This window comes from Poecilia reticulata, chromosome 17 (genome assembly GCF_904066995.2).
Source record: "Poecilia reticulata chromosome 17, P_reticulata-male-v2, whole genome shotgun sequence".
Lineage (NCBI taxonomy): Eukaryota > Metazoa > Chordata > Actinopteri > Cyprinodontiformes > Poeciliidae > Poecilia > Poecilia reticulata.
Window position 1 is genome coordinate 13,669,982 of NC_088846.1, and position 23,479 is coordinate 13,693,460.

The window sequence follows — 23,479 nt, forward strand, 5'->3', positions numbered from 1 at the left end:
AATTTCAAAGTGGCCGATAATTGCTCTTTACCTGTTTTATACACTTCGTTAAGCAGATGGAACCTCGTAGGTGATTTCTTTGGATTGTTACCTCAAACGTGAAGAGGTCACTTTGGTCACTTGATACTGAACCAATAATTCACTTTGCTAACAGGAAGGGGAAAAAAGCAATTGCTTAAGTGTCTTCTTTCTGCAAGCTAAGAGAATAGGGGGTGTGCTAGAAGATCACAAAGATCAGCCATCGACCCAAACTAGTTCCAGTGGACTGTGAAAGATGTGGGCAACTGAGGGAGAGGAAAATGAGTGCAGAGAGAAAAAAGTGACCCAGGTACTGAGCTGAATGATCTACTGTGTGAAAGGAGGGGAGTTTTCACAGCTGGCTGGGTTTGATCAATCCAGAAACTCTTCACACGCACAAACTCGCAAACAAAAAAGCCAATACACAACGTGCAGATGAACAGATGCTCCAGACACACAAAGCTCAGTGTAGTTTTACAAATCACTATCAAATCCATGCACCCAGGAGGTAAAAAAAAAAAAATCCACTTTTTCCCACAAAGTGTTGAAAAAGAGAAAGACTATCTAATGGGGGAGAGACGGGTTGGACTACAATCAATACAGCAAATGTGTTATCTGATAATAGATTTTGATGGTCGCATTTTGAGAAAAGAAGGTTCTACACTGCAGCTTTTAACTTTTCCTGCAACACTTTTGACTCGTTTTATTTTGTTGATGCTGTGAGCTTAGAGCTTGTGTTTTCTTCCACAGGTTGTCCTTAATAGAAAAGATGTTCATCTTAAAGGATTTTAAGTGTAAACGTACAGTAAAACATTCTTGGACCAACAAGCTCCAGTCAGACGTCTACATATTTTATTAGATAAGAAATCGGTAAATTTTTAGCTGACCTGCTAAATCTAAAGCAACAACTTCCAACAGATCCAGAATACAAAAAAAAAAATTATTCACTGAAAACCTTGGTTCTCTCCCTCCCTCTCCTCTGACTCGGAGAAGCCTTAATGTGAGAAAAGCGTCTGTATTGATTTACCTGCGTTCTATTTAGAAGCACAAAAGGCAGGAATGATGTGGATGGAGGCAGATGGAGAGAAGGGGAGTTTATCCTGCTCTGAATCTTCGATACATTGCAAGTGAAGCAGATTTTTCAGTTTCAGTAAAAACTAGAAGAAGGTAAGTAAATAAAATTGTGATTGATTACCCACTTATGTAAAGCCATAAACCTTCATTTGTCTGTGTGTGGGTGCGTGTGTGTGTGTGTGAGATGATTGGAAATAGGAATGCAGAAAAAGCAGAACTGATAGCACACCTGAACCTTTCTGACAGCGCTTTAGGAGATGTGAGTGGCCAACAGAAAAAGTCTCTGCAGTAAAGATTTATGGTTTAGCAGACAGGATTATACAAGCCCGTCTCAGAAGGGAGATTTGTGTGATTTACTAACCTTCGGGGTCCTTCCTCCACTTGCCTTTGGCCTATATTGTTTTCCAGAAGTCCACCTTAAATATGGATTAACCTCGTTTTCGGCCCCCTGCTGGGCTTGCATCTATCTTGTGTTGCCAGGTTAAAGAAAGCAATGCACAGAACAGGCGACAGCCACGAATTGCAGAAAGACAACAGTTTTGGAATATTGGGTAAAAGTTTGTTTTCTGTTTTTGGTCTTCCTGAGCAACAACAGAACTTTCTCTTTATTATCCTCTCTCTCTCTCTCTCGCCCCCAGTCTCCCTCATCCGTTCCCCTGTACTCTCTTTTTCCAATTAACTCTTCTTCTCCTTGAGGCATCCGTTGTTTCCATAGGAACAGTGCTCTGTAGTCAATGCTGGTAGTCTTGGTAACAGTGAACTGGGCAGGCCAAGTGCATGCGCTTGTGTTTTGTATATTTGGGCGACTGCGTGCACATGGGGCATGTTTACAGAAGTCGTGCTTTTCTGTTTCACTGTAAAAGGTGTTTGTTTTTTAATGTCTTTTAGGCAAAGTGAAAGATTTATTCACTTTTAATTAATTCAGGTTTGCTTTGTACTCTTCTGTTCACAATCAATGTAAAAATGAAGTAGCATCTAGAAGTAAGTAAATGTGTTATTGTGTTTTGTGATGTTCTTGCCTAATCTTACGTTTGAAGTGGATCAAAATTATTATATTTATAAATGCTGCAAATCACAAATTTAACTTTATGCTTTAAAGAATGATGCTTTAGTTTAAAAACTGAATTTTAATTTTAAAAAAATTGAAAAAACTCACTCACACAACAACACAGAGAAATATGGAGTCATTCAGACTGAGCAGTGATGCCATCAAGATTTCCACGGAGCTTAAACAGAGGACAATGAGGAATATGCGGAGGAAGTAAAGTCCTTTCGCAGATGTGGCTGTACACCAGAAACAAGTTCAGGGAAACAAATGCAGCCAATCTACTGACGTATTCATAATCCGAGACAAAAAGACTTCCTTGGTCGTCTCTGAAATCCGTTTTCTCACAGGATTCAGCAACGCTGCTGTTGATCATTTTGTTTTTGTGTGTCGATATTTTTGACGCACTAAATATAGCCTAAAATTAATAAACAATAATGCACATTGTGTGTCATTTTGGTGTTGGCATTTGTGTGTCCGGGGAAGACCATCTGCCCAATATGAGCAGCAGGCCTGTATATGAACAAACACGTGTGATGATCCATCCCGAAGCCAGGCGAACATCTCTAGAGAGCAGGGGGTTTCAGCTCAGCAGTCAGTTGCCTCACACACACACACACACACACACACACACACACACACACACACACACACACACACATCAACAATCTTCCATTCATGCAAAGCCATTTCAACCACTCATGATGATACATCTTAAAAACATCGTGCTGCCTCAATGTTAACACAAATATAATCGCACAAGCAAAACAAGAGGCAAACACATGCAAAAAAAAAAGGAATAAATCTGGAAACAACACTGGCAGTCAAACACACAAACACAGCTTTCTGATCCCGAGCTCGCATCTCTACACATGCGCAGCTACTTTTGCAATCACACACGCTCTCTCCACCTCACGTGTGCTCCAGTGCTCTACTTTCCTTCTGCTGGAAGTGGAAGGGAGGGGCTCCTCACACGCTCTCCCCCACACACATGGACTAGTGTGAAATGTAGAGGTATGCAAAAAGTATTCATGCAAAGAAACACAGGTGTACATACAAAACTGGAGGCATGCAAATTCGAGGGCTGAAACCGAAAAGCATGCATACCCAGTTTTACGTTGTGGAATGCACATGCATGCACTTCCAAGCTGCCTGCAAAGCACAACCGTAATTGCTCACACGTGCATAAAAAGGGCTGTTCATGTATGAAAAAGAGGCGGAAGAAAGGCAAGATAAAGGAAGGTAGCTGAGGATAAATTTACATCACGAGAAATGCTTTGACAATGAGCGTATATTAAATAATCTGAAGTTCTTGTAAAATGTAAAGATGATTGTAAATTAGATTTCTAATGGTTCTTCATCAAAATCACCAAGATTGCCAGAAAAATGCCACTGCAACACGACCACCAGCCAGAACCTTAGACACGAGGCAAAATGGATCCACACTTTGATATACAAAGTTCTGACCCGCCGTCTCAAACGTTGCAACTAAAATCAAGGTTTCATTAGACCAGGGAATAATATTCTGATCTCTTACTGTTCTGTGTGAAATGTCCACTTTGTCTTAAACTAAAATAGGAAGTGTGACAAAACAATTACAAAATATATTGGTAGGAACAAGACTCTGATCCCTTTTGAGTCACCCCATCACCCACTCCTGACAAGCCATTTGTCAGGAGTTCTTAATGTGTAAAGCAATACGGTTCTAGATTCCCACGTCTTCCCTTCTGTGTGGATTTTTTATGTTGTCTAGTTTCTCCCCACAGTGCAGAAGCATTCAAATCAGCTAAACTGAAGTATTTAAATTGCTTGTGAGTAATTTGTCACCCTGTTGGCTTGCTCGGCTACAACACTGTTAGAAATTTGCCCATGAAAATTAATCTGTAGTTGTCAAGTAGAATTTTTTTTTTCCAATGTGATTCATTTATCTTCCAAAATCAATAGTCTAAAAGAGAAACTAAACTGTCATCAGCCACTCAAATCCTCATAAAACTGGAGATCAAGAATCCCAAAATTGTGCAACTTGTATCTCTTACTAAAATAAGATGAATAAGTGCAGAGCACTTAAAATATCAGTGTGTGAAGTTGTACATCAGATCATTGGGTCAAAGTGTGACTTGCCTTGGAGGCTCGGGGCAATGTGTCCTGCACAAGACACGTTTCTCCATGTTTCTGTAATGCATGATGGATGCTATACTTGTCTTCTTCTGACACCCTGATTTAATTGCACACATCCAAGTCCAGAGCCTGACTCAACTCCCAGAGGACTGTTTCAGGTAGCAGGCATGCATTACAGCTTCCAACTCCACTTACAGCTGGATCTCTGAGGGAAGAAACAGAAGTGAGCCAAAGGCCATAAACACTCCACTAATAGTGGGTTAAACGGTCTTCATCGCCAGGCTGCATCCATGAAAGCAAGGGAAATACATTCCACACATATCTCAGAATCACACTGTATAAAACTTCAGTCTTTTTTATCTGACATTTAAACTTTGTGCAGCACAACAAATACAAAATCTACTATGATCACAACTTTTAATATTTTAATCCAAGGTGAAATGTGAAATTAATAAACCAAAGTAAATTGTACATTCAGGCCAGGCAGCATCTCTCTAATCCCCTTTTAAGCCTCACCTTTTACACAAACATGGAAGGAAGTCATATGGAGAAGGAAAAGTGTGAATGGTGAGGAGGAATAAAACAGATTAGCGTAATCCACTTTATTCTGGGACAAACGGTTCAGACAGCCAACATGCAGAAATACACAAAACACAGAAACACACTCAGAAGGGAATTAATGCAGCAATGCATGTTCCTCAGTTCCCTCAAGTGTTCTTAGTCTCTGTGCCATGCAAACAAACCAGATCACAACAAACGAAGAAATCAGGGATTGACAACAAGGAATTGTCAATCCCTGACAAACAAGGGATTGTGGCAGGAAGCAAGTAGGCAAGCTGAGTGAAGGCGAATAATTAACACGGAAGAAGAATTAGCACAAAGGAAGCTGAACTAAATACAACGAAACTACAAAAAACAACTAAAAAACTAAACACAAAGGCATTAACCAGCATGGCAACATCATTCAAACAATAATGAGAATAGAGAAATAAAGCAAGACCTAATGAAATTAGATAACTTCAAGGAAATATTCAGGATACAGACACAAATAAAAACAAAAACCCAGACACCAAAAGATCATGACAGCTCCACGTTATTGCAGTAACTTCTAAACAAGGAGTCGCATGGAACTGCGTTCCCTCACATGAAAAGTGTTTTCTGGTGTAGGAAGTTGTGCCTTGGATAAGGTAAAGCACCTGTCTAAATAATAATAACAACAGTGTATTAATGGTTGATGATATGTAAACATTATGAATCTCGCGGGAGACAAGAACTGAAAGATGAAATGAGACGTAGAGACATAAGGAATGAGGCTGATGAAGCGTCACTGAATTCTGAAAAATAAAAGATCTGTCGGTCTGTTGTGTCCATGAAGCTAAAATAAAATGATAAAACAGCTCATGAAAGCTCTCAGCTCACTGTTTTGGAATAAAAGCAGAGGTCAACCCAGAGCAAGGTTTTTTTAGAACAAGAACGAAGTACCGAGTTATGAAATCATAACACAGTGACATCACCATGTCACCGAAAGGATTTTTTTTCTTACAGAGAAACTTTGAAAATGTATATTTTTGAATAAATATATTGTGAAATCGGTTTACTTGTAACCAACAGCAAAACTGAAAATCTATACATTGTTTGGATCCCTTTGCTTAAAGGGGGAGAACTTTTTTGAGCTTTTTATCATGTTATAATGTTATTCACTAATCAATAACAATGAGGGAATACCATCCTTATTTATGGGATTATTAAAACAATTTTTAGACCAAAGGATTTCAAAACCACTTAATATATTTTGACAATAAACAAATTGAGAAAATGAAATATAGGAAACAAAAACTAATATAACTACATTTCTTCTCTTTTATGAGATCATCAAAACAGGCCCAGCCAGTTTTGCACTCAACATGGGCCGCCTGGTTGGAGAGCCTCTGCGATTAATGTTCAGGGTGGGGAAGTGAAGACCAACCAGTGTGCAGCTTCAGCAGATCATCTTCTGTCATCGATCTGGGATTAAAGTTGTACTACAGCACGTTTCGCAAAAATAAATAAACAATCTCTTTGTCCTAAAATTATAATACACAATCTTTTTGTGAAATAAGTTGATAGAGTCTGGTTGCCAGGTTTTGGTTCCTAGAGCTCAGCTGAGCCCAATCCAAAAAGCAACAGGAAGTCACCAATAAGCAGCGTAAGCCGGATAGCGGGCAAGGGCAGCGGCCTAAATGTGTGCCAACTACTGGCATCGAAATCTGGCTCTGGGTCAGTGGAATGTCACCTTACTGGCAGTAAAAAAGCAAAACCTGGTGAGGAAACTTGTGCAAAAACAACTACAGATACCTGGGCTCTCCTCCCAAATCCTAAAGCTGCGCTGGACTCCCTCCTACTCAGGATATGCCAAATGATAAAGACGCAACATGGTCTCACACTCCCTACTTTCCAAATACAATTCATTTATTTTCAATTTACAGCAAATCAAAAACTACAAGCACTCTTAAGAGCTGACTTATTTTTATGAGAAGCAGCACAAATCACAGTCCAACTGTGTGAGGCGTAAGAGATTTGTCAAGAGGAATGGGCTGGGATTCCTCAGGAAACATGTCAAAGGCCTGTTGAAAACAACAACTGATGACTGCAGTCTGTTGTCCAACAGAAACGACACACTTATTATAACTAGTAACATCAAGATTTATAAAAAAAACTTCAACCACGATGTAATGAGATACAATATGAATATCACTAACGCCAGCCCAACAGCTGTCTAACTCTTCCAGTATCCATTAAGGACTCAGAGGACCTTCAGCCAAGCTGCAAGCATGGATAAAAAAACTCAGCCTGGAGTCATCGGGCAAAACATTCTGAACAGCTGCTGCACACAACTGCTCTAATTTAGATTATCATCTGCATAAATGAGCACAGAAATCATGCTGCTGTGTTTATGACCAGCAAACTAGGACAGATTTTGATTTGCACTGGAGTAAACCTCTTGACCTTGCATAATCTCTCTTTCAGCCACCTCCAAGGAAAGTACTTCTATGCAAAATCCCCCGACATGCAGGGAACAGAAATGTATTACCAAAACATTCAACTCTTCACAGAGGACGGCCTACAAGGTTTTAAAGTGACCTTATAGAAATATCTGAATATTTGTCCAGGAAAGCATTTGTCAGATAAGACAGATTGGGGGGAAAAAAAAGGTCTGGCTTCTTCTTTATGGAGTATGCTTTGTGAATTGACGTGCAGTGTGGAGTCGAACGGGGCAACTCCACACTGCCAGACCCAGACTCCTGCTTTAACATGTCTCCTATTCCTTTCAGTCCATTGGTACGATGCTTTAAACCACTGCTTGAGGCTTTGTATTGCTCTTAGTCAAATGAAGTTGCATGATGATGAACGTGCGTTCCTCGAAGCTTGCTATTTTTGAGCTAATCTGAAAGCCACATAAAGCTGGGAGGTCTGTAGCTATTGACTTTGAGGTAAGTTGGTCACCTCTGCACAGCACATGTTGCTCGCATGACCACAAACCAGAGTGTGATCATCATTCACTGACCTGGTCTAACCCTTCATGGCTGATTTGCTCTCATTCCTATTTACTTCCACTTTTTTTTATATATCACAACTAACAATTGACTGCAGAATATTTAGCATATTTTCCTTCACAAAGTCTATGGAAGCAGTTACTGTAGCAGGTGGCAATAGAAGTGATTTAACACGTGAATTCAGTGATTTGGATGGGGGACCCGATACTTTTAGCAATACGGTGAAAAGTCCAGTTACAATTTCTTTATTCCTTCATAAATCAGGACAAATTAGAACCAAGCATCTTCAGGTAAACTTGTCTCTTAGAAAAAAAAGCCTACTCTTTACCTTTTAAACAGGACTAAAGGTTACCAATTAAAAGTGTTAGTCTAAAATGATATCCAATGAAAGTCTCCATAGCAACAGCCAGAGTGATTCATAGAGCGTGTCAATCTGTAAAATAAATTTCACACTTCAGCGAACCGCGGCCTCTGAGGCGAGATTTTGTTTGAAATGTACGAGCGAAGCGTGCATGTTAGAAACAAAAATAAACACAATAAAATCTATTGTTCCGCGACTCTTTGTCGAGATTGTCAGTTGTTAGAATTACACATGACAGGTGAGAATGATTTATTGTTGTTTTGCTTCTTTTTTTGGCTGCAATTTCTGAAGCATTGATTTGATTTTTTTTTTTGTTTGTTTGTTTGTTTGTTTCCCCAAGTATTCCCAAGTGTAAATATGCACCATTTGTCATTTATCAGTGTGTTTCTACAGCTCAAGTAATTGGTGGGAAAAAAGCCTTAAAGCAGATTTTATTTTCAACTGTGCTCCGTCTAGTCGGCCTCATACCGGCACACTGCTCATTAGCTTTCTGTAGGGCTTTCGTTCCTTCGTCCCCCTCTCCTCACTAACTTTCTCATTTGCTGTCATACAGTTTCTTCATCCCCGTTTTCCTCTCATTTAATCAACTTCTCCATCCCAGTTCACTGGTAGCAGAAGACCTCTGAGGGATCCCCACCCTCCTGGTTTGTCTGAGGTTTTCTCCCTTCCCTTTCATTGCCTCTCTCTGTTTTCTTTTTCATAGTGAGAATGTTTTCTGTGAGAAAGTAGGTTCACAACAGACCTCCCACATTCCTGCATAACTCACACGCACTCAAACTAGAGCAAACAATCGTGACTGCTGGAGCCACATAAGCCAAAGATTATAAGCCTTTGAATTGTAACAAACACAAACGCACTTAGAAACACCGTTAGTAGTGCACCACAAAGATCACATGATCAATTTTACACCTTTTTGTGACCAAACAGCCCTGAGAACAGAGCAGCTGGGGGGAAATCTTTATAAAAGCGAGGAGAAAACGGGGTGGAAATTAGAGGTGAGGAAATGTGAAAAAGCATGAGAAGGAACCTGGAATGTCACTTTAATGACTTCTGAACAGGTTGGAGGCTGTTTTATGAGTTCGGCTTCACTCCTATTGAAGCAAAGTCAAATCCGTCCATCTGTGCAGCAACCAAACTCACTGATCCTTCTTTAAAACCTCCTTCTGTTGGAGGAAAAGACCAAGAGAACAGCCCCTTTTTTTCCTGCATGCGTGTCTGTTGCCTATTTGCTTTTGTTCACTGGAGTTAGGCTCCTGCCCGATGAAGCTTATATAGCCTTAAAGCTCCAGCTAATTTGGTAGTGGGAGATATTTCAGAAAATACTAGATTGAGACAACAATTTGGGACTTTTATAAGTGTGACTGACTAGCAATCTAATTCATCATATAATGATAGCACAATGGGTCCCCCCTCACTCCTCTTGTTTTCTTGTCACCTTTCAAAATGTAAGAGTATCAACCAAATTTCAAAATCACAAAAAGATAGCTTGTGATTTTAAATAATTAAATAATTAAACTCCACCAGCCTCACACAGGACTGATTATTTCCAGAATAAAAAAAATACCTTCAATAAAACCTGACAACATTATGTAGGCTAAAAGATCTCAAAAAGGTGCAATATCTCCCCCACACCTAAACAAAAGCATAGATTCTGACATGGATCAATCTAGAAGTTTAAAATGTAATTTCCAAGTATTTGGGACTCCAAAAAATCCCAGTAAGAACAATTATTCATGAAGTAGGAATACATGGGACAGTGGTGAACCATTGAAGAAGTTGAAGGCCAACTAAAATGACTCCAAGAGCGCATCAAAGACTCAAACAATAGTCGCAAAAGAACTGAAATCAATATCTAAGACACTGCAGGCCTCATTTGTCTCAGTAAATCTTCTTGTGTGAACAAAAAGACAAAAATGGGGCAAAAATGTCATCAATGGCAAATGTGTGCCTGGCACACATTTGCAAAAGAGATAAGTGGAGCTTGACAGTAGTCATCAGTTTTTCACCTTAAACTTAAGAACGTTTGGGTTGTACAGCAAGAACATAATCCAAAACAAGTCCACCTATTAAATGGCACTGAAAATAAAAACAAATGTGTCTGAGTGCCAATCAAAGTCTGGACTTAAATCTAGTGGGCGCACAGCGACATGAGCATAAACAAGCAGCAACAAAAATTCTGCAAACAAGAGTGGGCCAGAATCACTCCTCAGTGAGTAAACTACTCACAAATGGCAAATGTTTCTGTCTAGGAGGGTACAAACATTTAGTAAGTTTTTGGGCAATTACTTTTTTTTTTTTTAACAGCGTTCCAGGTTGGTTTGGTAATCTTTTTTTCTTTTGATAAATTAAATAATTATTTGAATTTGCTGACAAAAAAAAAAACTGAGTTTTTTACAGAACTCCGTAGGATTTATAATTAACCCTGTAAAAGGATGACTTTGAAGAACGTTGTGAACTTAAATTCGAATTGTGACTTATTAAGCTGCACTTCAAACATTCCAGTGAGTGTACCTTGAGCTGTTCTTCTCCACTTACAAACCTTGAGCTACCTACTCCAGTTAATAGTGGTGTTCTCTTGTCTTAGTGTGTCAAGGTCTAGCATGGCTAATGGCCAAAACATTGTCATTGTCAAATTGATGTGGTGGTTACTGCAGCAGCCAACAGCTGAGAGCACTCAGCGTCTTGTCAGTCCTCTTTACGGGCAGTGGAGTGGAAATGTTAAGTGCCACCATTACTGATTTCACTGTCAGAGAGTAATTTGCAGATATACTATTGTTGTAGCGGGGCATTCAAATCACCACAGTAGCGACATTCACTATTTGAACCACATTTAGAAGTAAAAGACGAGGAAACGCGAGTCAATCTGCAGTGCAGACATTTGCGCTTCTGTTTTATGCACTACTGCAATGAAGGTAAATAAATGCCTCCTTAACAAGTAAACAGAGATGTGAAAGATGCAGAGTTAAAGGCACAGTTAAGGGTTTCTGAAGCAAGGTTCTTTTAAAAGGTTACAAGCAAACACAGAGGTACTTGCAGGTGATAATTGTCATTTTCATGTAGTAAATATCCAGATTAGTTGATCCTAAATAATTAATGGCTCGTCTGAGAAAAATTAAAGCGGCCTTCTACATCAAAGAACTCCAAACACAAAACATCACAGTGGTTTACAGTATGTGAACCTCTTAAACTATTGTCACACCTGAGATCTTGGCTCATTTACAGGCGTTTTTGTTTTTGATTATGTTTCACGCTGCTTAATTTCTGTGTGTATTAATTGCATATTATCTATTTTTTTTCCGTTTACTTTTGGAAATGACTGAAAAATATCTTCATCTACTTACTTATTTACTCAGAAACCAATGATCATTCTGGTGGTCTTCCTGCACAAAACACTAATAAAGGACCATGTAAAGAATTTCTGGCCTAAAAGAAATTTTAAAAAGACAATAAAGTTAGGATTTTTTGTTTGTTTTCACAATGCTCTCCTTTTCTATTAGAATGTTTCTGAAGCTTTCCAAAGCTTTAATTCCTGATCTCAGTAAATTTTTTTACAAAGGAAAACCACTGATGTCACACCACTTGGGTGCTTTGTTGGTATTCACTACAATTTTGTGAAAGTCCAAAGATCCACTGAGTAAATAAACCCGTTTCACAGAGAAACCGCACAAACCTGAAGTCCTAATATAAAGTACAAAGGTTTTTACGGCTACCTCGATGAGAGCTTGATGAATGAAGGATGAAGTTTCAGGAGAGACCTCCCATGGCGACTTCTCCTCAACCATGATGGCGTCCAGCGTCGCCTTCTCAAGGATGGCGTCAAAGGATGCATCGGCAAAGGAGAGCTGACGAACGTCCATCTGATGCCAGGTCATACCGGGACAACTGCTGTACCTGGCACTCATAGCGCCGATGCACACCGAGGAGTAGTCTATGTTGGTAATCGCACGGTAGCCGGCGCCGTACATGTCTCCACCCAAACTGCTGTTTCCACAACCTGAGAGAAATAAATGGTGAAAAAGAGACAAAAGCCATCAATGGGGAACAGAGGAAAAACACCAAACATGCAGAGAAAAGCAGGTTATTAACTGAGAAGGGGAAAGGTGTGTGAATATGGTGGGAAAATTAGAATAACTATTGAGGGACCAAAGTGTTTGGTGTCTTAATTGAAAAAATGAGATGATTAGAGTTACTCTTATGATTGGCTGCAGCTAGGTGCTGTATTCTGCAGGACTCCCTCTTGTGTCTGACAAAAAAGACTCAACATTTAGATTAATTGATTTTCAGTCACAAGTGGGAACAGGTCGGTTCCCCCATTTAAAAGGTGGAGCACAGTCACAGTTTCAAAATCATTACATTCCCCGTCACGTCACTCCTGAAGTTTAAAAGTTATTTTAATGAGGTGTCAAAGGCAGCGACTGACAGTGATTGTCAGTGACAGTGTTTGGAGGCCGGTGAGTCCCCTGAACCCTTCACAATTGCAAAACACAAGGTTGGATTTGGGGGATTTTATTGGTAAATCTGTTTCCTAGCTTTCCAGGTAGAGAATTTGGTATCACATCAAGTCCTGTCATGTCTGAGCTTTGTGTGTCAGATTGAAATTCACAATGTTATGTTGCGACGCGGCCAGGTGCATTATCTTTTCTTGACGTCACCATCGAATGAGTTTTTCCTAAATAAAAGCTCATTTGAACAAGCACCAGGATTGTTTGATGCCAATACTGGATCATTACTAAGATATTTGAGATGAAGCTCTGTTGATTTCATAGAAGTCGTGCACATGCTTGGTGCATTTGACATGTGTTAGCTGTGGTAGATTTTACAATTGTCAAAAGACAGGCTGGCTAAAAAAGACAGGTTGATATGCCGCACACAACACACCACCACAGTTTAGGTGATGAGTGTGATATCTCACATATAGGAAGCATATTTGAGGTTAAACTACCTTGCAACAAGGTACAAGTTATTCCTTCAGTATTTTTAACACAAAACTCTCTGACTAAAAACATTGTGAGAAGAACATCACAATGTTTAGGGCTAGAAGACTTGACAGGCAGGATTGGAAGTAACATGATAAAAGAAAATTGAGGAAAGTTTCAAATGTAACAAGATGAAAATAACCAACTGAATGCAGCATCTCACCTTTTGGATACGATGAGTCAGACTGTAAATGGAGGAAGAGGAGGAGGAGGAGGAGGAAGAAGAGTAGGAGGCAAAGGAGGAACATGAAACAGGAGTAAGAAGAAAAGTTATGTTGGACATAGTCTATGCACGATATGTAAAGAGTGTCACTGGGGGGTATTTTGTTTAACTGTTTTGCAGCTCGGGTACATGTGCACGTATTTGAAAGGATCCGCCTGGGGACGTGTGAGAGGGTGCGAAAGGTGTGGTTGGGACTTTGAGCGACATGCTGGCAGCGACGCCTCAGCTGCAAACGTGTGGCTCCTTCTTGTTATCACCTTCCTGCTTCCACTAATTACCGCCATGCAACAGCTTCACATGAGCATGTGCCAGAGAATCCAGGATGACTCAGTTTGCAGTCTCGCACCAAACAACACGTTAGCAACCTATTCAAATGTGTGTTTGCTTGCCTGTGTGCTTTACATGCTCAAACCTTATGTTGCACGACCACAGGTGGCAAGGACCTCTGCACACAGATATTTATACGTCAAGACAAACTAATAAAGGATGATTTAACAGGACAAAAGCAGAGAAATCGAAGCCACAGACGCAGCCATGCAACAACAACCCAATACTGCATTGATCAGTCCTGATGGGTAATCTGCGTTTCAAATGAGAAAAGTAAAGAATTTTTCTTTTCTTCCTGCAACAATCTTTGTTTTGAGTTTAATAAAAAGTAAAAAGCACATGAAATGTGTGCAGATTTATGACGAAGGTTGTATTTTTGAGGATTAGATTTATTCTTGAACAGCTACAGCGCTCTCAGTCTATCCCAAATGTTGATAAACCCAGAAACCAAATACTTCAGAAAATAAAAGTGAGATTTTGGCTTTCTTATGAGAGTATATGTGTGTGAATAATTATTAGACAACCTAATAGTGCATAGGAATTTTGTGGAAATAAACAAAATGGCAAATTTTCCCATCACACTTTTAAATCTGTAGAAGTAAGAATAATACACAACCAGTCCTTCCTACTTTGTCTCAATCCCTTCTTGGCAAAATATGAGGTTTTGGTTTCCATCCCCTGCTGGACCCCACAGCATGCCGGACATTCCTTTCAAAGGGTTTTCCCCCGTAAACACAGATACGTGTGTGTGTGTGCATGTGTGCCTGCGTGTGTGTGCGCGTTATCTTTTTCCAGGCACGTTGCTCTGAGGAAAGGCCAGACATGATGTCTCATTCCTGGGGGTCGTTGGGATAAGTTTACTTGCCACACTCTCCTCAAGGTCAAGACTCTTACACTGGGTCAGTGAGACCTACTGACGGTTCCACGCACTCATAAACACTTCCCTGCAAACATAAGTCTTTAAATTTAAAAAATATAGATTTTGTGAGAATGTTTAATTTTTATTTTATTTTTTTCTTAAAAGGAAGGGCTGTATCAATTACAGTCTCTGGTTCCTATTTAGGACAGAATATCTACTGATAACCGAATCTTACTCCAACGTCAATGATCAAAGCTGTACTTTTTTTTAATACATATTTACCACTGAGGCTCAAAGCCACTCAAAGCCAAGATTGTGTGATTAAATAAAATAGACCAAAATACATTCTAAATAAATAAACGTCCAACAAACAAAATGTGTGCTTCAGCAAAGTACAATCCAAGTGGGGTTTGCAAGTTTTACGTTTTTGTAATTTCTTCCCCAACAACTGTGTTTTCCAGCTTAATTGTATGGATAAATAAAACTCTGAAGTGATTTTATTGTGGTCCCATGTTCTTAAATCATAAAAACTGTCATATTCAATTTTGCAGCTCTGTGGAGAAGTAAGGAAAGTTCCATCGGTGTCTGAGGTGGTTGAGTTCGTCTTGGTGTCATACGAGTTTGTCTGACACAGAATATCCAGGTGAGTCTGGGGCCTTACATGTCTGCAGGTAATAAATAGGAGGCTTTACATTCTTACTGAACAGACTAACTGGATTATTAAAAGCAGAAGAGAAGAAGAGGCTAAAGTTAGAAGTGTCATGTAACCTCGTTCCGGATGCCCGTGAGAGCGTGTGATGGAAAACCTAATCCTGCTCTTAAAATATTTCATAACACTCAGATAATAAACAACCGAACACTCAGCTATCCAGCAGTTGCATGAGTAAACTGATTGTTATTGTGTTTGCTTTTCCGTTTCCATTAATATCCAAAATAATGGTTTTATAAATTGCATCGACAGCTGCCAGCCCAAATATGATGGCCAAAGATGGACATGGTACCTCGCAGTCCATCAAAGGCAGGTTAAAGGACATCTGGTGTGTGACCCGAGAAATCCTTTGATATTTAAGGACCAGCTGGACATGTGAGTGACAACTGTGGAGATATAACACAGGAAAGGAAACCTCTGAGGCAATCCCCAGGAATAATTTAGGATTAGTCTGCTGACGGGAAACACGTAGAAAAGGGCCTCACACAAAATCACATATGCAGCTTTAAATTCAATTTGAAGCTGTGCATTCAAAAATAAATCCAATGAGACAAAAAAAAAAACTGTATTTATTGAGCCCTTTTTAGGCACTCAAGCGTAAAGCGTTTTTACATAGGTTAAAAATTGAAAAACGGACATTTAGACAAGCACAATGAAAACAAATTGCAGGTAAAAAAAAGTCATCGATTATAAGAAATGTGGAAATGCAAGAGAGTAGATTAGCAGGAAAGTTAATGAAATTAAATTAAAAGTTAAGACGATACATAATATACAATAATATAAATTATATAAGCTAGTAAAGCAAAGATCATTATTATTTGCTAAAATAACATGCAACAGCATTCCTATGATTTTTAATAACTGGAATAGCTATAAAATAATATGCTTCTATAATTGAAAGAAAATGAGTATGTTTAAAAAAAAACTTGCTTTGCACTCGTCTTATTCCACCAAATACAAAGTGGATATTTTATTTTCTTGCTTACGTTCATTTAGAAACCTCGTGACATTTTACAGTAGTTTGACTATTTGCGTTGCTTCGGCTTCAACAATTTTTTACTTTAATTTTCAAAAACATTTGTACTCCGATGGAAAAGGTGTGGTTCCCAAGAAACACATCACTGAAGCCCACCAACATATTCAGCAGCACTGTTTACCCAAAACCAGACATAACAGGCTTAACGTACTCCATCCAAAATGAAATGTCTGTCCTAAATCAATCTATATTCATCTGGAGTTTGTCCAGTGGATTAAATATTTTCTTAGTACTTGCACTTTTTTAACTCAAGCACTTAAAACAAAAAAAAATCCCTCTTGTTTACTTCTGTGGCTCCTACGTGATGTTGACTGCACCTTTCAGATGTAAGACCATGTCCTTCCAAATAAACAGCAGATCTGGGTGACATGTATGGTCAATGGGTGGGTGGGGAACCCCTGTGCGTCAGCCAGCAATGTGAAACATCCGAGCCGTGAGCCGAGCTGAACCGAGCGCAGCAGTGGAAACTCCATGATGTCAGAGGCATTTGTGGCATTCGTTCACATCCCAGATTGGTTTTGACACATTAAGGATGGCGACCAAGGCCCATGCTGATGAAAGGTGATGCTCAAGTGGACACATAGCAACACCCAGCTCGACCAACCCCAGTCCACCGAGGCTCTGGGCAAGCCCGAGGTAAACTGATGCCATGACGACACGATGCTAAATTTAGCTGCGACTGTTGCAAATGTTAACAAATACTGTAGAAAGGTCCCGTGTGGAGTGTGTTTGTTTTTGTGTCACACCGTGAGTGGATGAACAAATAAATCTGAGTCTTCATACTGAGTGCATTTTAGAGTCAGAGTTTATATGAATCATATTAAGCCAGATCAAATGAAGATGTGGAAGTAGAGATTATTTTCCAGCAGTTTCTTAAGTAAGGTGATGAAAAGCATGTACATATCAGAGAGTGTGCACCAAGATAGCAACATTGATTTCTAACTAATTGCCTCTTATCTTTCCATTGGGTCACTATCAACATATATTCTTATTTAGTTAAATCTAACTATTTATGACTCAGACAAATTGTAGCAGTACTTAAAAGCAGTCTTTGCTGTAACACACACACTTATTTGTGATGTGTATAAATTTAGTTTATGGGAATATACAAAAAATTTGACTGTATTGACTGGCTTGATAATCAAAAACCTAATATTTTCTTATTAGTAAATGCACCATACTATTAGATGAAAGTAGCAAGACTCTTCAGTCACCGGTCTCTCAAACTAACTGTTTTCAGCAAGGTGTTCAAAATGAAGTAAGTACGGAGATATAAGAGACAATCTAAAAGGAAACTACATCATCTAATCTAAAACATGTCGAGATGTTTTTTTGGGGGGTTTTTTTGAGAAAGAGTGAGAGAGGTAGACTTTCCAAGTAGAGTGCTGCGGATTTCGTGACACTACCCATCCTACACCTATATAATACTGTAAAAGCCATTCAAGATGTAATCGGTTTGTTTCAGCAGGTAAACTCTGTCATCAAAGTGAGGACAGTAAGAGAGCTTTATCTTAATTTAAGATGTTTCCTCATTACAGTCTTTAAAAAAAAAACAAGAACACTATTTCTGTAATCAAATGTGCGATGGATGTGGAAGTGGAAAGTCTGTTGTCGACAAGGTGTTAGGAACCCAGTTTGTTTCCCAGACACCCCTTAGACAGATCTTACACCTCCTCCCAGCAGTTGTCTGTGTCACTAGAAACAAAAGACCAAAATGAAAGTCTTACCAACAAATGTGTCAGTGGTGTTGGCGGAGTAAATTAGGCTGCAGTCATGTGTGAAAGAAGGAAAATGTCATCCACAATCTGAAGCTTTCGCCTGCTGCTGGTTAAACATTGGACTTTTCTGTAGGAAAGAGGCAAGTGTGAGCTGAGGTGAGAATGTTTGCAAACCACGATAAATAATAAACGAAGTCAAGGTTCAAATCTATTAGCAGCATCCACACACATTTGTCTGGTGCTTCCTGGTAGCTGACGCTAAAGAGTCCACAAGGAACACCAAAAAAAAAGAACACTTTTGCATTCTTAAAACAAACTTAAAAAACAAGTTAGCTAATTTTATTTTAGAAACATGGCCAGATTTGCATCAGCACCGGAAAAGCCTGGTTCCTTCTAGCTTCCTCCTGTGATGCTGGGAAAAGTTGAGCATTAAGCTCCAGTAAGATAGCCACAGGCAATCTGAAGCAGCTAATAAGCCAGTCTGTTACGAATACCCAAGTTTACAAGGATTGCTTATGTTTTTGCTCACGACTGGACTGAAATATAGCTGCTGCAAAACCCAAACTGTTCTGTCCCATTTTCATGGAGGGGCTGGTTTTACCCCTCCAGCTTACCCATGTTGTAGTCTAAGGTGATTGAAGGTTGAGTTTAACTTTTATGTTTACAAGTTGTAACAACTACCGTATTATCCGCACTATAAGGCGCACCTTCAATGAATGGCCTATTTGAATGAATGGCGAGGAGAGCCTTCCGCAACTGGGCCGGGGCGTGGCCGGACAATGGTCACCCTTGGTGACCAGAAAACGTGAGAGAGGATAAAAAAAACAGAAAAGAAATACTGTAAATAATTGTGTCTGACGCAGAGAGAATCCTCCACTTGACGTATTCAAGCTCTGGACTCAGGATGTCATATAAAAACTTGTGATTTTCCGACATATTAGAACAAAAATGTATTTCAACTTGAACAATATTTTAGAATTTCAAGTGATTTAACTAAACAACTAAGGCTGAGTACTTCAGGAAAGTTTTCGTGAAATCTGACAACAAATAATTACTCAGCATTGTGTAGGAGGCTTGCACCGTTGAAACATCGGAGAATCTCACACAGCATTCTTAGGAAAGACCTAAATGCCAAATGTGAAGCATGGAGGTGGAAGTATTATGGCTTAGTGGCAATAGAGCAATCTACCATGATGATGGAGGCTGTAAGAAACATTTAAGCTGAAAGGATGAAACGGGATCCTGAAACAAGACAAAACATATCAGTAGGTCCAACAAAAGACTGACTGAGAAATAAGAGGATAGCCCAGGAGTGTCAGAGTTAAACCCATATTTTCACTGGGAATCGGCTGGAGATGCAGAAAACCCCTCAAACATCTGCAAGTTGAAAGTGCAAAAATGGGGCACACTAGCTAATAGAAGGCATTAAGTTTTTCCTCATTTAGAGAGCTCATTTTTATTTTATTTTATTTAATGGGTAAAACAAGAAAAAAAATTAATCCTACTTTTTGTCAAAGTAGGAATACATAATTTTCCATTCTTAAAAAATAGAAGATTAGATATCAGTAGGTGATCATTTGTTAATAAAGAGCTGAATATTTGAAGTGGGATCCTAATTTTTGAATGTCAGTAACTCCCCAGATTCGAGTCACATCATCAGAAGGAGGCATTTTTTTTACAACCACTGTATGCATGTGTGTGTTTTGGTGTATTTTTTCCCCTCTTCTCACAAATTCACATATTCTTCAAATGAAATGTTCTGTCAAGTAGTTTCAGAAGCTGCAGAAATCTTGCATCAGCACATCGGCCAGCTGAAACTCTCAAAAGCTCGCTTTTTCCGGCAACCTCTCCTCACAAGCGTCTTCTTCCCTCCCTTTACAAAATCGACATCAGTTATGTAAGCGGTTGCAGAGGTAATTAGTGACTGAATAATTAAGGATGTGGCTGTAACTGTTTGATGGCATGTATATGTGCGTGCGTGCGTGCGTGCGTGCGTGCGTGCGTGCGTGCGTGCGTGCGTGCGTGCGTGCGTGCGTGCATGCATGACAGAGTGAGAGATAGATGGAGGACTTTTGGAAGGTCTCCACTGTATGAATCTGCCTCTCTGCTGTGGTATGAACACTGACGCCTCTCCTTCTGATAAAAAAACACCAACAGGAACCAGGAGTTTGAGCAAAGTAAACTGCAAGAGTAGAGAGTCATCATTTCTCACTTTGTTTGCCAGAACCTACAGTTACTGAAAGCCACCCACGCCCCTCTTTAGATTGCCATTAATTTCTTGTGGCTGGTCGAGCATTTGCTGAGCTTCTTTTCTTTTCAAAAACTAATGGCCAGAGTGCATTACAGTATGCTCTTTACGGATGCATAGACATATGAAAGCTGCGCCGCTCCGTTTTGCATTTAAAGCCCCTTTTTAAGTCAGAGCAGTAATAGCAAAAATGCATGGATAAACTTATGTTTATGACTGTGGCAAAAGACTGGAAATCAATATAACAAATGAAGCACTAATGCTAAAGGTGAGCAGGTGTCAGGTAAAGTGGGCGACATGACATTAAGTAGGGTGTCTAAGTAAATAAGTAAAAAGTAAAGCTTGGAATAAATTTTTTTTTTTTTTTTTGCTAGATGGTACATTATCAGACATATTTCCTGAGCAAAAACAAAATATCTTTTTGAAAATATCCTTTTATTTATTGAGGTAAAGTGTATCTGAACCAAGTTGGCCCTCTCTGGAAAACGGTCACGTTAAATCATTAATTAACCACATCTTCTGACAGGCTGAGTTAATTTCTCAGGTCTGATGCCTGTCAAATCATCAAGAATCCGCTTAAATGAATAATAAATTAATACAACCTGTCTGACATGAAAATAGGCTAAAGTCTCTCAAAAGGTAAGACTACAAATCCAAGAATAGATGAGAGATAAAATTTACTGGATCTGGATCAGCCTGGATTGTATTGCATTGTCATTTCAAAACCTTTGGGACTCCATTAAGCCTGAGTGATATATTGTCTAAACAGCAGAGCTTCGCAAGAGAGCCTGACCTACCAAAATTACTTCAACACCTCACTGACAGCTCATGAAGGAGGTCACAAAGGCACCCAGAACATCTGAAGTACTGCAGGCCTCACTTCCCTCTGTAAATGTCAGTGTTTATTATTTAACAATAATACAAAAAAAAGGAGAACGGGCAAAAATGTCTAACCCTCCAAAAAATGACTTAGAAACATTCCCCCCCAAAAAATCTTGATGCTCTCCAAGTCATTAGAGAAATGATGGTGTTAAAAGGTTTAAGTCTCATTGCATTTGGTATAAAACTAACATGGATTTTCAGAAAAAGATCATCATACTGACAGTCAAATATGGTGTAGACAGCGGGCTGATCCACGGCTGTTTAGCTACTTGAAGATGAATTAATTAAATAGATTGAATAATGTACTGGATTAAATGTTCTGTTTGACAACTAAGGTCAATTAGAATATATGTGTGATTGAAACGACTTTTATTGTAGAGTGCCTTGAGATGACATTTGTTGAGAATTGAAAATATATAAATAAATTGAGCTGAATTGGATACCTGTGGATTAATAAATTCATTTCAGTATTGGTTTTTAAGCCGCCAACCACTTGCATTTGACCTACGTGAACTCCTACATCCATGTGCGCCACTTGCTCCCTGGAGTCAGCAGACTACAGACTTTTACTTTATGTTGCAAAATCAGAGGTGAAAGAGCATTTTGAGTTTTGCTCCCAAGCCATTGCATATTAAGCAGGCACCTTTATTTACTGCTCTTTTTATTTAGTAAGTAAAACAGACTTTAACTTTGGCTTATAACTCAGTACAAGTTGTTAAATGTGACATTTTCCTGGTTGTTTTTAGAGTTGTATACTCTAAAAACAGTATACAACTCTGTATACTTTACTCTTCTAATAACAGTGTACCTTTATCCTCTTAAGTTTGATTTTAAAGAACAGCACCTGTCGTGCTTCAAGATACAACATTCACCCCTTCAAATTCTCAGCAATATTACATAAACCCAAGCTGATACAAAGATAATGAACTATTTATACAAGCATTGTTTCCATCTATCAATCACAATAAATTGTAATTGTACTGAAGAGGACACACTTAATAATATCATTTAACAACCTACAAAGAATATGTAAATTCACCCATCATTACATCCTCTGTCAATGAGACAGATTACATTCTTTAAATATTCTATGAAGGAAATTTCACTTATTTTTGTTTTTAGGGTTGTACGTTGGAGTTAATCCTGGTCTGGTTTCTAATAAACGCACAAAGAAAGAGGGCCTTTCCAGGAACGTCAATGTCATCCTGTTACATGGTTGGTTTAAAAGTCGTAAGGGATAGAATACACTTTGTGAATATTTGTACTAACTACTTAGAAAACGGTTCACAATGGCAAAAATAAACGTTTTTTTGAAGATAAACCAAAAACTCTTTAAAACATCATTCCATAAATCTGCTGGCAGTCAGACTGCAGCAGCCTTTAGATGTGGACCGATATTGCAGTGCACAAAACTGAAGCGTTTTTCTTTACAGGGTATGAGCCAAAAAACAGAACACAACCTAACAACTGTTCTGTCACAACTTTCGCTGACTTTGTCCAAGTAACACTTGAATATGCACCTGCAATGTAACACCTCCTCTCTGGTATTTCATCCACAAGAGGTGCTTTTTTTACCCGACAGTCCATGGATATGACTGCGAAAAGCTTTTATCCTGCGCCTACGGCGTCCTCAGTCTTCAGCACACAAATGTTTTTATGTCTTCAAAACTTTTATGTACAAAATATGGTTTTGTCTAAATTATCGTCAATAAATATCAATGTTGCTCTTAAATTAATCTTTTAATTTAGCTATTTCAGGAATATAGAAAGCTTTAAAGTAATCCACAATTTACATTTTTGCTCAAATCTTTAGATAGAAAGATTACAGATTTCCTCCCGGGACAGATTTTTGATCAGTTTTAGACTGGTTATGATACAGATTGATTTTAGAACGTATTCACCGTTTGTTGTGTTACAGACTTATTCCAAATTTTATTTTGGTGCACATTTTACACACAAGATCTCATTATGACACATGGTAATTTTGGCAGAGTTATTAAAAATAAAAATAAATAATAAATAAATAAATAAAAAATCACACTTCCATAAGTATTCACAGCCTTTGTGTATGACTTTGTTGATTCGCCTTTGGCACCTTTTACAGACACAAGCATAGCACATCAGTCTTTAGACCGTTTCGCCCATTCTTTTTTGCGGTTCTTTTCAAACTTTATCAAGTTGGATGTATGTGGCCCAATTTAGAGAACAAAAGATCATTTCAGATCAGTTTACTGGACATGACATCAATGGCCTCAGTGAAGGTAACAATGACCTTTTCCTTTCAGAATATATGCATACCAACTGTCTCCTTTACTTTTAATCACTGCATTGCCATTCTCTGCAACGGAAAAA

The 23,479-nt window shown here is 38.9% G+C and overlaps 1 protein-coding gene across 3 annotated transcripts in view; it reads right to left on the reverse strand.

Moving 5' to 3' along the window:
- The window catches only part of ece2a (endothelin converting enzyme 2a), an 87,111-nt gene that overhangs the window by 23,715 nt on the left and 39,917 nt on the right, over positions 1-23,479 (reverse strand). For 2 of the 3 annotated variants that reach the window (XM_081597869.1, XM_017309830.2), the window contains exon 3: positions 11,860-12,143. In XM_081597869.1, the coding sequence (XP_081453995.1) occupies positions 11,860-12,143 (284 nt within the window). Of the gene's footprint in view, positions 1-11,859; positions 12,144-13,288; positions 15,790-23,479 lie in introns of those variants that run through there. The other variant, XM_081597870.1, reaches the window with a different exon arrangement.